This window comes from Pinus tabuliformis, chromosome 2_2 (assembly GCF_031772625.1).
Source record: "Pinus tabuliformis cultivar Carrire ecotype Pingquan chromosome 2_2, CPIR1, whole genome shotgun sequence".
Classification (NCBI taxonomy): domain Eukaryota; kingdom Viridiplantae; phylum Streptophyta; class Pinopsida; order Pinales; family Pinaceae; genus Pinus; species Pinus tabuliformis.
In genome coordinates, this window is record NC_142300.1 from 325,563,168 (window position 1) to 325,580,406 (window position 17,239).

A 17,239-nucleotide genomic window follows, 5' to 3' on the forward strand; every position below is an offset into this window, starting at 1 on the left:
CTATTGTTTCAAATGCACAGCTTGTAAAAAGATCAACAAGACCTATTAATTTAGGATTAAACTCACTGCTTCATCCCTCTTTAATGGATTTTACAGTTTCTGAGCCAGAGTTTTTAAAAGATTCGTCAGAATATCAGAAGTTAGAGGTTTGTCAGTTACCAACTCTCTATTTCAATGAAACTGCAGCAGTTGAATGTTCTCAAGGTTTTTCTGCGACTGATGATGGTTCCCCTTCAGAAAGTACAATAATAACAAACGAGTATCTTGTAAAAAAGATGGAGTTTCCTATATCAAATATTGGAGATGCATCAAAGCCTGAGATGTCCTCTATTTCTGGCAATTTAAGGAGCACTCAAAAGGTTTGACATCCATGAGATTTTCTCAATCTTAACAGGTAAAGTGTTCTGAGATGATGCACAATAAGCTGCAAAACTTCTTGGAGAATTTGAAACAAGATTTTAGGTCTGAACTGAAGGAAAGGGATGAAAGGATTTGTCTCTACAAGAGTCTGTGGAGTTATGCTGAAGCAGCAGTGGATTCCATGTTGTTTGAGATTTAACTGATCAAAATAGAGTTTGAAATGGAGAAGCTAAAGATGAGAAACAGAGGAACGCTGGAATTTAGCAATAGAGAGAGTGAAATTTCTGCATCTACAGATAACACACTCAAGTTGTGGGATTTTACAAAAGCCAATCCTTCTGGGTTATCCAATAATGATTATACTCTGACCTATACTGGTCATACCAATGAGAAGATTGTTGTGGGGTTTTCTGTCATGGATGGATATATTGCATGTGGTTCAAAGATCAATTCTGTTTTTGCCTACTACAAATCTCTGCCTATGCCTATGGGATCACATAGATTTGGATTTGAAGACACTATATCTAGTCAAGAAATGGAAGATGATAGTGGTTAGTTTGTTTCAAGTGTATGCTGGAGAAGGAAATCAAAAATAATGGTGACTGCAAATTCTACTGGCAGTATTCAGTTGATAAGGATTTTGGGTTGAAGTTATGTTTTTGAAATTACACAGCAGTTTCGTAGCGCGCTACGAAACTGCTGTAGGTTTTGTTTTTGAACGCAGACATACAGTTTGATATGATGATCAGAAAATTTGCAAAGGAAATGTCTAAGGGACATTTAGGAGACAACATGAGGCTAGCATAGCCATTCAGATAATGACAAGTGTACCTTTTTGTAAAGGTGAAATGTTTTGTCTTAAGTTAAAGCTTTGATAAAGGTACTTTATGACCGGTCATTAGGGTTTGGAAGGAATTGCGTACAAGGAGTTTTGGTCTGCACACCTGTCCATCAACGAAGCATCCAACACATCAAGATACATGATAGTGCTCATCATTTTTGGGATGTTAAAGAGTTGGAGACAGGCTGCTGCATTTTCGAATAAATAGAGCAGCATATCAAAGACCGACAAACATGGGCCTATGTTTCAGGATAACAGAAAAGATGTGTCATGGAAAACAAACATGGAGCATTAAAGGTTCATTACAGCTATCTCAGCCAAACTCCAGATGTCAGAGAACGAAAAGGATTGAAGATCAAGGCTGTTATGGAGTTTAAGTCCTATTTAATTTAGAAGTCTAGAAGATTTAGTGGAATTAGAATTTTAATTGTTTTATGATTCCAGCGCTGTCAATTAGTAATCAGCTGTAATTATTAGTTAGTTAAAAGTTAGTAGGTGTCATCATAGGCAGTCATCGAGCTCCCCTCATGCTGGAGGAGGAAGCTCGAATGAGATAAAATAAGCGCTTTATAAATAGCTGAAACAGAGATAGACAAAGGGTTGGATGTTTTTGAGAAACAGAGTTTATTTTGGCTTATGTAAGAACTTGTTTTCAGTAATACAAATGACTGCTTCTTCTTCTCAGGATTCATACATTGTTTCAGATGCTCAAGATATTTGTGTTTTGTTTTATCCTTTATGTTTTACAACTTTATAGATACACAATCACTCAGAATTCACTCTGCTGCTCTGATTTCCTGTGTGTATTTGTAAGTTGAGGTTTATTTGAGAGGTGTCTTGAGTATTTAAACATTACATGCCCTGACTTCCATGAATGAGTGGTTTTATAGTTTGCTGAAATGATGATTAACTCCATGAGCCCAATGGAAATCTTTGTAAGGTCTGTCCAGCCAATTTATATGTTAAATTTACTTTGCAAGAGTTAGCCATCTCATCAATATTTAAAATCAATAACCCTTTGAGAGAGCCCTCTGAGGCTAAGGAGGCTAAGCCTTAGTCAAAAGTCTAGTTTGAAATAGTTACACAGAGTCTGACTGATTAGCAGCCTTCAGTGCTTGATTTTGTGATAACATTTTGGTGCGTCTGCCGGGAGTCTGAAGATTATTCATTCCGGAAATCAATGGTTGAACTTCTGAAGGTAGCAGGAGCTCAGGCATCAATTTGAGGCTGCAAAACTACCTTGGCGACTCCACACATCAAATAAGGAATTGGAAGGTGACTCCACTTCTAGAAGATCAGTAGCTTGATGAAGTTTCAAGATGGATTCTACTGCAAGAATGAATGCCAGGTATGCTCCTATGGATCGGTCTCATATCCCTGGTTTTCCAAATCCTATGCCAAAGGTTGATTGGTTAGATGATCTTCCAATATTCAAAGATGAAAAGAAGGATAATGCTGCTCTCCATTTGGTTAAATTCCATATGCATGTACGCAGTCTTAAGGTTCATTTCCCTGAAGATTGTCTCATGAAAATGTTTATGACCACTTTAGAAGGAAAAGCATGGTCTTGGTATAAAAGTCTGGAAAATGGTTCAATATATTCGCTTGCTAGTTTTCATGATGAATTCTGTGAAATGTATAAAGAAGGTTATCCTTCCTTATTGATGCTTAAAGATTGCTGTAGACATTCTTTAAGTCTTATTAAGTATTTAGAGGATGGTTATGATGATGATGAATTCACGGATGAAGAAATTTTAGAGGCTCTTCATAACAATGCATTCCAGCACCAAGGAGAAGATATAACATCCCATGAAACACAGCATGAAGATCAACAGGGGTTTATTTGTGAAACCCATGTTTCATCCTTTGATATTGATGTAGAGATACAGCAGATTTGTCAGGCTTCAGATCATCATGAGTATGAAATCGATTGCAAACAGCAAGAAGAAGTACTGGAAGATAGTTTTTACGACCCTCAGGCAGAGGAAAAGCTTGTTCAATTTTGTAATTCCTTGCAGCAGCTTACTTCAAATAATAATCATAATAGTGAGGAAAATTACATTGTTGGTGAGCATCATTCAGAAAGGTAGTTGGATAGCATATCAAATAAATTTGGTGTGGCTGAGGATAAGTTGTTTGAAGATATAGAATGTTATGAGAATCAGCAAACTAACCATGTGCTTTTTGACCCTATAGCTGAATACATGGAAAAGATTTACTGTTCAGGATTCCAGTTATATTTTCATGTTGAAGAACAGTTACACCTCATGCTGCCTTGGTTACTTCAGTATCTGATTTATTTTTGTTTCAAACACAGCCAAAGGACTCAAATGTCAGATAAGATAAATGATTGGCTACATTGGAAATTTCACATTGATTGAGCTGAAAGAAGTTTGAAATTGATAGGGTAGGTAGGTAGGAAATTGCAAATAAGCTCAAGGTTGACTGAGCATTTTTTTTAGTAGATGAAGTTTTCTTTCTCCTACAGTGATCATCCAGCTAAAGCCCGAGGTGAAGGCCCAAGGAAATTAAAGAATATGTTTGTCAAATAAATTTTATAAGGCACTGGACCTACGAGTTCTTAGTGTACCACAAGGGCAGACTATCCCAAGTGGAGCCACTGTTATCACTGAAAATTCTGTTTCCAAAAATTGCTTAGACTAGCTTAAGGACAAAGTGTTTTCACAGGGCATAAATCCTTTAGCAGTTTCGCAGTGCTACATGTTTAGGTGGTTTCGTAGCGTGCTACGAAATTGGGGATTTGTTCGAGTTTTCAGTGGAGGCCAAAATCCTAGCATGCCTATTGTACAAAGTTCTTTTTCCCTCCAGAAATGCAGATGAGAGCAGCGACAGTGTTTTCAAGGAAGCAATGCATTATGCTCGTTTGTAGCAACACAGATTTGCTCAGTGCTCTCCCTGAGACGAATACCTTGAAGATCCTTTCCTGGGACAATAGCCTTTCTCAAGTCAATGAAGCCCTTATGATCCCAACTCAGGTTAATTATGTTGGAAAAGCAGCAAATATATATGAAACTGGTTATCGACTAAGTGTTAGTGTATATATCATCTCCAAGTACATTGGGAATACATGGTTAGGGGATCGTGTACGTGTCAGTGATGAGTTTTTGACAAACGAAATGTGTTTGCATTTAAGTATGTGCCTCATGTTCTAATCTTTGTGTTTTGATCGGATACAAGGAACCAAACGAGATGTTGAGGTTTGGCAAACATTACTAGCTGTTCGTGCATTAGTTCTTCCACCGACAGAGGACATAGACACCTGGTTGACATTTGTTTTTCTTTGCCGGAAAAGGGGTCGTATTAGTCAAGGTCATTCCACCAGCACAATGATGCAAACGGTATTGTGACTGTATCTGCTAGAGGCAAAGCAACGAATACGTAAGCAGCTTTTATTCTTGTATGTTATACCCCATGCCATCCTCAACTAATTCAGAGCTCCGAGCCTCTGTCCTGCCATATACATATCCAGAAAGTGGCTCTGAACAATACGATTCAATGGGTCCAAATGAATATTACTATGATCCTTCTTGTTACTATGTCCCTTACTTACCTGAGCATTCTGTTTCATCTTCTCATGTAAATACTTCTGATTACAGTGGTGATTGGTATCGTAATCCTCTGCCATCTCATAATCAACCGTGGTACTTGGGGATTGAAGCTCCGTCAAGCTCATATTACCCACCTGTTACTAGTGATCTCAGTCCTTATTGTTATTTATCTCCATATGTGCAAGATCCAGTATCTTCAACCACTTGTACTACTTCTCAGGAGGATTGGTCCTTGGCTTCAACTTCCCATTCTCCAAATACCGATAACACAAGTAGCCTTGATTGTCCAATTCAGAGTGACAGTTCCAATTTCTATACATGGTGTCAAAGCGAGCACACACAGGAGAAGCCGTTTGAAGACAAGGTCAATATCGCCCTTTCTGAACATGGACATTTAGATTCTGGGCAATAGACAGCAGGCAAATCGACACAAGATATCTCAACTCTCTCTTTTCAAAAAGACTTGAAGTCAAAAGTATATGGGCCTCCTTCTAGCCAACTGCAACAATCAGTTGAATTAGCGGATCCAAAATCTGGACAAACGGCATCTTGTCCAGCTAATTCACAAGCGTATATTTCCACTGCCAATCCAATAAGTCTAGGCATTGATTCTCTCCTAAGTTATCATTCACCAACTTTTATTAATGATTTTCATGAATCAAGAAACCCAACAGTTTTGTCTCCACCGGCGTTTATTGAGATACTGCAGCCAATCATAGCCAATTTATTCCAGTTTTGGATATTTTATCCTCGGACTACCACCCGCCTACGCCTAAAAGACTATTTCCTTTGTCTTCAAGGGAGAATACGCCTATTGTTTCAAATGCACAGCTTGTAAAAAGATCAACAAGACCTATTAATTTAGGATTAAACTCACTGCTTCATCCCTCTTTAATGGATTTTACAGTTTCTGAGCCAGAGTTTTTAAAAGATTCGTCAGAATATCAGAAGTTAGAGGTTTTTCAGTTACCAACTCTCTATTTCAATGAAACTGCAACAGTTGAATGTTCTCAAGTTTTTTCTGCGACTGATGATGGTTCCCCTTCAGAAAGTACAATAATAACAAACGAGTATCTTGTAAAAAAGATGGAGTTTCCTATATCAAATATTGGAGATGCATCAAAGCCTGAGATTTCCTCTATTTCTGGCAATTTAAGGAGCACTCAAAAGGTTTGACATCCATGAGATTTTCTCAATCTTAACAGGTAAAGTGTTCTGAGATGATGCACAATAAGCTGCAAAACTTCTTGGAGAATTTGAAACAAGATTTTAGGTCTGAACTGAAGGAAAGGGATGAAAGGATTTGTCTCTACAAGAGTCTGTGGAGTGATGTTGAAGCAGCAGTGGATTCCATGTTGTTTGAGATGAAACTGATCAAAATAGAGTTTGAAATGGAGAAGCTAAAGATGAGAAACAGAGGAACGCTGGAATTTAGCAATAGAGAGAGTGAAATTTCTGCATCTACAGATAACACACTCAAGTTGTGGGATTTTACAAAAGCCAATCCTTCTGGGTTATCCAATAATGCTTATACTCTGACCTATACTGGTCATACCAATGAGAAGATTGTTGTGGGGTTTTCTGTCATGGATGGATATATTGCATGTGGTTCAAAGATCAATTCTGTTTTTGCCTACTACAAATCTCTGCCTATGCCTATGGGATCACATAGATTTGGATTTGAAGACCCTATATCTAGTCAAGAAATGGAAGATTATAGTGGTTAGTTTGTTTCAAGTGTATGCTGGAGAAGGAAATCAAAAATAATGGTGACTGCAAATTCTACTGGCAGTATTCAGTTGATAAGGATTTTGGGTTGAAGTTATGTTTTTGAAATTACACAGCAGTTTCGTAGCGCGCTACGAAACTGCTGTAGGTTTTGTTTTTGAACGCAGACATACAGTTTGATATGATGATCAGAAAATTTGCAAAGGAAATGTCTAAGGGACATTTAGGAGACAACATGAGGCTAGCATAGCCATTCAGATAATGACAAGCGTACCTTTTTGTAAAGGTGAAATGTTTTGTCTTAAGTTAAAGCTTTGATAAAGGTACTTTATGACCGGTCATTAGGGTTTGGAAGGAATTGCGTACAAGGAGTTTTGGTCTGCACACCTGTCCATCAACGAAGCATCCAACACATCAAGAAACATGATAGTGCTCATCATTTTTGGGATGTTAAAGAGCTGGAGACAGGCTGCTGCATTTTCGAATAAATGGAGCAGCATATCAAAGACCGACAAACAGGGGCCTATGTTTCAGGATAACAGAAAAGATGTGTCATGGAAAACAAACATGGAGCATTAAAGGTTCATTACAGCTATCTCAGCCAAACTCCAGATGTCAGAGAACGAAAAGGATTGAAGATCAAGGCTGTTATGGAGTTTAAGTCCTATTTAATTTAGAAGTCTAGAAGATTTAGTGGAATTAGAATTTTAATTGTTTTATGATTCCAGCGCTGTCAATTAGTAATCAGCTGTAATTATTAGTTAGTTAAAAGTTAGTAGGTGTCATCATAGGCAGTCATCGAGCTCCCCTCATGCTGGAGGAGGAAGCTCGAATGAGATAGAATAAGCTCTTTATAAATAGCTGAAACAGAGATAGACAAAGGGTTGGATGTTTTTGAGAAACAGAGTTTATTTTGGCTTATGTAAGAACTTGTTTTCAGTAATACAAATGACTGCTTCTTCTTCTCAGGATTCATACATTGTTTCAGATGCTCAAGATATATGTGTTTTGTTTTATCCTTTATGTTTTACAACTTTATAGATACACAATCACTCAGAATTCACTCTGCTGCTCTGATTTCCTGTGTGTATTTGTAAGTTGAGGTTTATTTGAGAGGTGTCTTGAGTATTTAAACATTACATGCCCTGACTTCCATGAATGAGTGGTTTTATAGTTTGTTGAAATGATGATTAACTCCATGAGCCCAATGGAAATCTTTGTAAGGTCTGTCCAGCCAATTTATATGTTAAATTTACTTTGCAAGAGTTAGCCATCTCATCAATATTTAAAATCAATAACCCTTTGAGAGAGCCCTCTCAGGCTAAGGAGGCTAAGCCTTAGTCAAAAGTCTGGTTTGAAATAGTTACACAGAGTCTGACTGATTAGCAACCTTCAGTGCTTGATTTTGTGATAACAACTATGTTCAAGGAGATTTTAGACAAGTTCGTTTGGGTGATGATAAACCCTGTAAAATTGGTTGAATGGATAAGGTTCTTGTAAAACAGCAGAATGGAAACCAATGGCTACTAAAGGAGGTAAGGCATGTTCCAGATCTAAAGAAAAATCTAATTTCAACAGGGCAGTTAGGCGGTGAAGGTTGTGTGACAACTTTCATGGATAAATCTTGGAAGGTCACCAAAGGAGCCCTGGAAATAGCAAAAGGCGAAAAGGTTGGTACATTGTATTTATGCAATGGTATTTCTAACTCTGTTAACGCTTTAACTTCCAAAGGAGCAAATGTAGCATTATGGCATCATAGGCTCGGACACATGAGTGGAAAGGGAATGAAGATTATTCACTCAAGGAATTTGTTGCCGGGTTTGAAGAATGTTGATTTGGACTTTTGTGAGAATTGCATTTATGGAAAACAGAAGAGAGTCTGATTTCTTAGAGTTGGGAAAGAAAAGAAGAATGAAAAATTAGAGCTTGTGCATACAGATTTATGGGGACCTGCTTAGGTGTCATCTCTCGGTGGCTCTCATTATTATGTTACTTTTATTGATGATGCAACTAGAAAAACTTGGATTTATTGCATTAAGAATAAATCTGATGTATTTGATACTTTCAAGAAATGGAAAGCTTTGGTTGAGATTGAGATAGGAAAGAAATTGAAGTGTCTTAGATGAGAAAATAAAGGTGAATATTGTAGAAAAGAGTTTGATAGGTACTCTTCAGAGCATGGAATTCGCAGAGAGAAGACAGTTCCAAGAACACCACAAGAAAATGGTGTGTCAGAAAAGATGAATGGAACAATCATGGAGCGTGCAAGGTGCATGAGATTGCATGTAGGATTGCCTTTACATTTTTGGGAAGATGTTGTAGATACTGTTGTTTATCTAATAAACAGAGGGCCTTCAAGTTCCTTGGATGGTGGTGTTCCGGAGGAAGCATGGACAGGTAAAAAGGTAAACTACTCTTTTTTAAAGACTTTTGGTTGTGAGGCCTTTGTCCATATTGATAAAGAAAATAGAACAAAGCTTGAGGCAAAGTCAAAGAAATGTACCTTTATTGGATATGGTGTTAATGATTTTGGTTATCGCTTATATGATTATGAAAATCACAAAATCGTTAGCAGCAGAGATGTAATATTCGATGAAAAGGTCTTGTATAAGAATCAGTTGTAGGAAAAAGAAAACAAGGAATGCGCAGTTCTTGATGAAATCACTCAACCACAATAGCAGCAACCACCAAAACAGCAACAGGCACCCCAAACACCTGAAAGTGGTGTTAGAAGATCTACCAAGATAAGTAGACCCCTTGAACGATACTCTCCTTCATTATATTATTTATTGTTGACTGATTCTGGTGAACCCGAATGTTATGAAGAAGCATTGTAGGTTGAATGTATGAAGAAGTGGGAGGTAGCCATGGAAGAAGAGATGGACTCCTTAATGCATAACCAGACTTGGGACTTAGTCAGGTTGCGTGCAGGTAAAACTACATCGCAGAATAAATGGGTTTATAGGCTGAAGGAAGAAGATGGAGGAAAACAGAGGTACAAAGCTAGACTTGTGGTGAAGGGGTTTGCACAGAAGAAAGGTATTGATTTTGATGAAAAATTTTCTCCTGTTGTTAAAATGACTTCAATCAGAACTATTTTAAGTCTAGTCGCAGTTGAAGATTTTCATCTTGAGCAATTAGATGTAAAGACAACCTTTCTCCATGGGGATTTGGAGGAAGAGATATATATGCAGCAGCCATAAGGATATGAAGTGAAAGGGAAGAAGAAACTAGTGTGCAGGTTGAAGAAGATCTTGTATGGCTTAAAACGGGCTCCAAGGCAGTGGTATCTAAAATTTGACAAGTTTATGTTTGAACAAGGTTATACTAGATGTCACTCTAATCATTGTGTTTATCTGAAAAAGCAAAATGATGGAAGCTATATTACATTGTTATTGTATGTAGATGACATGTTTGTTGCAGGATCTAACATGCAGGAAATAAATGTGCTCAAAAGAAAATTGGCAAATTCATTTGCAATGAAGGATTTGGGAGCTGCAAAACAAATCCTTGGTATGAGAATAACTAGAGACAGGAAAAATTGCAAATTAACATTGTCTCAGAATGAGTACATACAAAAGGTGTTGAAAAGATTTAACATGCGCAATGCAAAACCAATTAGTACACCTTTTGCTAGCCATTTCAAACTTAGTAAGGAAATGTGCCCAAAGACCGAAGAAGACATGGATTATATGTCTAAAGTTCCATATGCATCAGCAGTTGGAAGCTTAATGTATGCAATGGTCTGCACAAGGCCTGATATTGCACATGCAGTGGGAGTTGTAAGCAAGTACATGAATAATCCAGGAAAGGAACATTGGATGGCAGTGAAATGGATTCTCAGATATTTGAAAGGTACCACAAATCAAGCATCATGCTTTGGTGGTTCAAACATTTCCCTACAGGGATATGTTGATGCAGATATGGCAGGTGACAGAGATAATAGGAGGAGCACTACAGGATATGTATTTACTATTGGTGGAACAACTGTCAGTTGGGTTTCAAAAATCCAAAATGTTGTTGCACTTTCAACAACAGAAGTAGAGTATGTTTCTGCTACAGAGGCTAGTAAAGAAATTATTTGGTTACTAAGGTTTATGGGTGAATTGGGTAAGGAGCATGATATGGGCACGTTATACAGTGATAGCCAAAGTGCCATTCATCTTGCAAAGAAATTAGCATTTCATTCCAGGACTAAACACATACAGCTCAAGTACCATTTCATACGATCAGTGTTGGAAGATGGAGAGTTGAAGCTGGAAAAGTTACACACTAGCCAGAATCCTGCAGATATGCTAACAAAAGTTGTAACCAGGGGGAAATTAAGGACATGCTTAGTTTCAATTGGTCTTCAAGGATGACGATGAAGATGAGAAATAGTCAGGTCCAAAGAGGAGTCATTGTCCAACAAATGAAGCAGCGGTGGAGTTGCTACAATCATTCTCCAAGTGGGAGATTGTTGTGTGTGGAGCATGATTGTTCAGAGGTCTTTGTTTCAGCCGGATGTATACCCAAGGAAGTTTTGTACACCACTCCACATGGGAGGGTGTGGGGGGGTCTTGTGCCCCCCGCGGGGGCTCGGGGGCAACGCCCTCGAAGCCAAAAGTAAATGTAAAATTGTCTTGTAAAAGTATTGTGATTTCTAATCAATCTGGGCCGTTCATTAGGCGGATGATCTGATGGTAGAACTTATGTTTAGCTTAGGGTTTTTTTCCCTAGAAGGCAACCCCTCTCTTTGTATGAGGGCATTGTATTTGAGGCTGTGTAATAGATGTGTATTTTGTGAGCGAGAAATAGAGAGGTGAGACTATGAGAGAAAACATAGGATATTACAACGGATCTTCTGTAGGTTGTGTCTCTTCATTTTGCTGAATAATAGAAAGGAAAGACTGGCTGTTTGGGGTGGACGTAGCCCAAACTGGGTGAACCACGTATATCTATGTCTTTTTTGTTTTATGCGTTTTCTGTGTTTATATTTCTACAATATTTTATGTGTTCCATTGCTCCGTAATATATATTTCTCTAACATAAGACCCACTAAACCCAAATCTCTGCTAAAAGAGTTTATAAACCTCAAGTGAACTTGAATGTCTTTGAGTACTTGACCATCCTCCCAAGTCTCAGATATCAATGTTCTAGCACTAATAGTTCCATTCACATTCAAAATGCTCCTTTCAATAATCTTGACACGCCCACCTCTCCCACCACCAAATTCGCCTTCCCTACTTGTTGTCCCACTCCTACATCCATGACTCCAGGGTTTCGTAAGACTAGACCAATCATAATCATCTACACCCCAAGTATCTTTTGGATCCTTGCCATCACTCTTAATGCAGCAAGCACCTCTACCTCCGTGACCTCCACCTGCACCATCAACACCAAGTGGTGTTCCACTCGTTTGGGGGGGTGGTGCACCGCCTAATGCAATTGTCTTCAGGAAAGAATTATTTTATAGAAACAAGTTTCCTACATGTACGATCAATGTCCTTGCCAAAATAGATGCATATTCACCCAATAATAAGTCCCCTGAGATATTAATACTGATCAGACAACCTGCAGATGGAAGGCCCATAGAAACATGTGATAAAATATCTAAATTTCCTTCTCCAGTGATCAACACATCATTATCAAACTGTAAGCTAGTATTAATCTGACAAGTCGTATTCAATGACCCAATCCCTTTCAATTCTTTTTCACATAAAACCACTTTCTTCATGTCATGAAAACCACAGGATGAATTTCCAATGTCACATTTACTTCCAATTTGCTCGTCATCAAGAATTCCAAAAAAACCATTCAAAACAACAGATTCCTTCAATTCCAAAAAAACCATTCAATACAACAGATTCCTTCAATTCCATATCCTCAAGGTTAAAGACCTTGATAAGTGGACTACCAGAAGTATGTACAAGAGGAAAGATGATAATGAGCCCTAGAAAATATTCCCCATGTAAAATGGCCATACCACCAGTCCAAACACGTCAAAAACCATGAGTATTAAAGGGGAATTATCTACACCTAGATGGAAATTTGGAATGTTTCATGAATTTACTTCATGACTTAAAGAAAACCTGTTGAATATTATCATTTTACAACAAACCTACACTGACAAATGTAGAGCTTGCCTTACCTAGTTCATCTAACTTTTTCCAAGTTCACAGAAACAGGGATGAACAGAGCATATCCTCCGTTTCTGATTTTAGTAAACATTCCAGCCCTAATCACTCCAACATTACCAAGTCTCACACGAGCCTTTTGAATCAAGAGATTGTGTCAATTGATTAGTTTAGGATACTGTTTCGGCCCAATTCTTGATATAAAATGTTATTTATTAAAATAATATCATCAAGAGATGCCTGCTCGTGTGATATTTGGATCCTTGGTTGGAATAGATCTTGCAATAAATATGGATCCAAGACGACACCATAATGGATCTTGTTTACTATGTGAGGTCTATAATGAATCCTATGATATGTCAGGACTTAAATTACAGGGTTTCATTTTTTCTTTTACTAGCATCGCTTCATGTGAAGAGAGACAGGTTCTTTTCATATGAGCACAAACTGTTTATTTTAAACAAAGAATTGTCACAACAGTTTTAGTTTACTTTTCCTCATGTTAAAAGCTTTTACGTAGACACAGAGAATTCGTTTTTCTTTTACAGTACTTATGTTCTCATTTTCTTTTGGAAAGAAGCAAGAATTAAAAGTACTGTCATTTCCTTCTTCCATACAAATTTTCATTTCTATGGAAAACAAATAAAATTCCTTTCTGTTTTTATTACATTCACACAGATATTATGTGTTACATGATAGCCACTCATGTTACCCTGTTTTTCTTTCCACAAAGAACCTATCATACATTACTACAGAACATGACACAAAGTAATTATACGCTGGATAAAACCATACGAAGCCCACCAAAAAGCACTGGAAGGGGAATATGTCATAGCAGACATAACAATTCTCTATGGAATCCACAAATACCATTAGCCATAAGAATCTTACGAGCAACATCAATACCACCACTGTATTTTGTGGTACCAGCAGTGCCTTGCACCATAAGCCTCTGACTTACCTGAGATCACATCAAGTGGAACAAAGACAGACTGTGCCACAACAGATGACATCATTCCAGCAACACAATTTGCTATTGCTATTTGTGTTGGCTCTGAAAGATTTAGTTTCTCTCTTAGAGCCCCAATTTTTGTCGTCTCTAAGGTAGTAAGAAAAAAATTACCCAACCAGGAACTGTACCAATAACAACAGCACCAAAAGCCTCTATATAAACCAGAAATTCCATCTTCTTTTAGAATGTTTCTAAATAATTGAAATGGTTGTTGGATTTTTATCATTTTTTTGAACAACCTGCAGCCTTGTCTTAAGAACAGAAATCGGGTAGAGGGCAATAGTGACACCCGTAAATAGGCCTGCCCCTATTGCTTTGTCAAGTCTGTCCCAATTAATTTCTACGACAGGAAGACAAACGCGCCCCTTCCTCCCATCCACGCATGCCAGGGGCAAAGATACGCGTGCAACATTAATGTGTTATCCGTAGCATCACCAATAATGTCCACAGAGAACTGATCCACAAAAAGAAGCCGTGGAGGAGTGCACCATGCACCCCGGTGCAATGCACTGGCAAAACTTGTACTACTCATTACTGTAGCGAAGCTTTCATGGGACATCGGAGGGCTCTGTATTCCTCCCATAGCTTGTTGTTCTCGTTCCCTCATTGCTAAAATGTAATCATAAGAGCTTTTTCATGAGCAAAACGTGGAAGAAGAATAGTTTCCCAAGAGCAGGGGTTAAATTTGACGCCCGTATGCCCGTTTTTAGGTTTTTTACAAGTAAAATACGTTCTAATTTCAAATATCCGCGTCAGAGGTAACTTGCTATTCATTTTTAATACCGTCAATATGACGGGCATGTTTGAAAATGGAAAGTTTTAAGTTTTTTTTAATAATTGTTATATATATTTAACATTGCAACTTCCGTTACCCAGAGAATACAAATGCGTCCGCCGTCCACCAACTTTTCGCTGGAGCATTTACTGTAAACTTACCAAATACAAGTACCAGACTACCGCGGCCCGCGTGTCCAAGATATGGAAAGATATGGAAACAGGAAACTTAAGTAACAAGTTACAGACTCGCAAGGAAGAGTCCTTGTCCACAGGTTGCTTCCGACTGGTCTCGATCCATTGCTTGCCGCCCTCCTCTGTCATCTTTTTGGATATTTAATCGCCTATAGAAGGAGCAATCCTGCGCGTTTCTCTGCGTTCTTAGCTCCCAAAGCGGAGAAACTGTGCATCTGAAATTCCCCTTTTCTTCCTCTTTATTTCGACCTCAAAGATTTCCGTGCTTTCGACCTCAAAGATCGACCGAGTGTGGCTGCTTTTAGCAAATAACGGAGGTTGTCTGTGGTATAGCCGGTTTAGGCTCAAGACGGCGATATCTAAAGTATATCGGACGGAATTCGGCGCTGATCCGGCTTCTTTCAGGTTAGATTTTGGCGAATCTATGACGTGTTGTTTTATTCTTTCTTCTGCGTTATTCATTTCAAAGACTAACGGCTTCCATAAAATCTCAAGATTTCTTGGACCTAGCGATGTAGCGGATTCGTAATTCATAAGATTAAAGCATTAAGTCAGCCAAAGTAGATGAGTAATTAAAGCTATCTGTATGAAGAAGCAGCAGGGGAATCGATACAGAAATCATAAAGCTGTCGTTGCGTTGTTGGTAGAGAGGCAAGCTGCCGTTGTTCGTCCAGAGGACAAAGACGGTTGCGCCTGTTCGCACAATTTCATTTAGAAATCCGCGTGCAGATCATTTTGATTGATGGAACCTGTAGTTTTCCGCACAGGTTGGAGATATAGTTGTTTTTCTCTGTATTTTTAATTTTAGAATTTGCTTTTACAAAATTAGATTCATCGTTATGTAGAGTGCCTTTTAATCTATGGGATGACAATTTATAGTCCTTAATAATAAGGTGAAATGATTGTTTTTGTTTTGGTTTGAAATTGTGGTTATTATTAATTCTTAAATAATAAGGTGAAGCCATTGTTTTTGGGTGTCAAATTTATTTTCGAGTTTCATTATACAGTTATATTTGATGTTAATTTATTTATTGATGACTGTATATATGTATTTAGTATTTTAATCAAGAAATCCCATACTTTTATAATTAAATGGTTAATGATAAAATAAAAAAATCTCCTGGAAACGAACAACCATGTTAGACTCGTTCATACAAACAATTGAAAAGATTAAAAAAGTTAAACTGTTTTTTTTAGATTTTTGACCGAAGGAAAGAATCGGACAAAATATCGCGATTCGCGGGCATGATGGTCCGGGGAAATGAGGAAATGACATGTGCCATACCAAGAATGCTAGTGCTTTTCGAAGCCGCAAGACCAAAGGCCGAGTAGTTTGAGAAATTACCTTATGCAAGCTGAGCAAATGCCAGAGTGTCTTGAAAGTATTCAATTGAAATTTGATGGTAGTGATTTAGCAGTGATTTCACTGTACGTTCACAGGGAATAACAAATTCAGTCTTTCTGTAATTTCACTTGAGTAATCTGGATTCTGTATTTAATGATTATCCATGTTAAATATGAAATATAGGGTTTTTATAAAGTTTTTCAGATTAATTATATTATAAGTTGTTGGTTAATTTGAAAGACTATTAAAATCAATGTAAATTATAAAAATCTAAAATCCAGGTTATAGAATTTGTAATTTAATAAAACAATTGGTAATGTGACTAATAATTTTTTTATTATCAAAATTTAATATAAATCACAAAAATCTTAAATCAAATGTATAAATTCTATAATTCAATTGAAACAAGCTTTGGGACCTTGCTGCAGGGTTTCTTAATGTAATGGATACTCAAGTAGAAAACGATTCCAACATTTCAGAACAAATCGGAGCAGTGGGCATGGCGAGTACAATCACTGTGACAATATACAAGAACTGCAGACTCAGAGCCACTGGTAATTTCAAGATCCTTTACTAGAGAGTAACTTTGCATTTATAAAATATCAGTTTTATTTGTTTGCTCAGAAATCATTTGAAGGTCTAAGAGATAATATAAAGAATATAGAGAAAACTTTATTCAGAATTTTGATCTCAATTATTTCAAAAGATGTTTTAAACAGCAATGTAGACATTTTTGTGGTGGTTTGTTGGTAAACTAAATGATTTAAATTTTATTTTGTTTATTTTTTATAATATTTTTATTTTTTTATATGTATTAAATTAGAAAATATTATATATATAATTGTTATTTATTTAAGGTATTCAAATTTTTCTTTGTAAGAGGTATATTTAGGCTTATCATTTTTTTAAAAATGTAAGAAGCATGGAAGTGTTGTAGATTTATTATTTTTCTATTTTTTATTAATAAGGTGAATTATATATATATATATATATATTTCCCATCTATTTTATCAGTGTTTCCATTTTAAACAAAAAAAACTCAGAATATTTGAACAATCTGGAAAATTTGCAGAAAAATTTGATCAGCAGGTCTCAAAACAAAGTGTAGCAATGAGACTTGAGCCGAATTGTACAACAAAAAATGAAAAATTTGAACAATTATGAGTCAATTTGAAATTAGATGAAACTTGTACAAATAAATTTTAAAAGTCATATGATGGGCAGTTTAAAAATAAAAACGTCATAAAAAAATTCCTTGACCGATAGGGTCACCCGTCAAATTTAACCCCTGCCCAAGAG

The 17,239-nt window shown here is 37.0% G+C and overlaps 1 protein-coding gene and 2 pseudogenes across 6 annotated transcripts in view; 2 read left to right on the forward strand and 1 right to left on the reverse strand.

Moving 5' to 3' along the window:
- The first annotated feature begins 580 nt into the window (after positions 1-580).
- LOC149192598 (protein SUPPRESSOR OF PHYA-105 1 pseudogene) lies at positions 581-916 on the forward strand (annotated as a pseudogene).
- Positions 917-13,363: 12,447 nt separating this feature from the next.
- Positions 13,364-14,724, reverse strand: LOC149192599 (uncharacterized; annotated as a pseudogene).
- LOC149192600 (uncharacterized) overlaps positions 14,527-17,239 on the forward strand; it is an 84,370-nt gene continuing 81,657 nt past the window's right edge. For 3 of the 6 annotated variants that reach the window (XM_089406418.1, XM_089406420.1, XM_089406423.1), the window contains exons 1-3: positions 14,532-15,000; positions 15,091-15,362; positions 16,369-16,494. In XM_089406418.1, coding sequence (XP_089262544.1) covers positions 15,338-15,362; positions 16,369-16,494 — 151 coding nt within the window. In that variant the 5' untranslated portion in view covers positions 14,532-15,000; positions 15,091-15,337. Of the gene's footprint in view, positions 15,001-15,090; positions 15,363-16,368; positions 16,495-17,239 lie in introns of all 6 variants that reach the window. The other 3 variants (XM_089406421.1, XM_089406422.1, XM_089406419.1) reach the window with 3 other exon arrangements.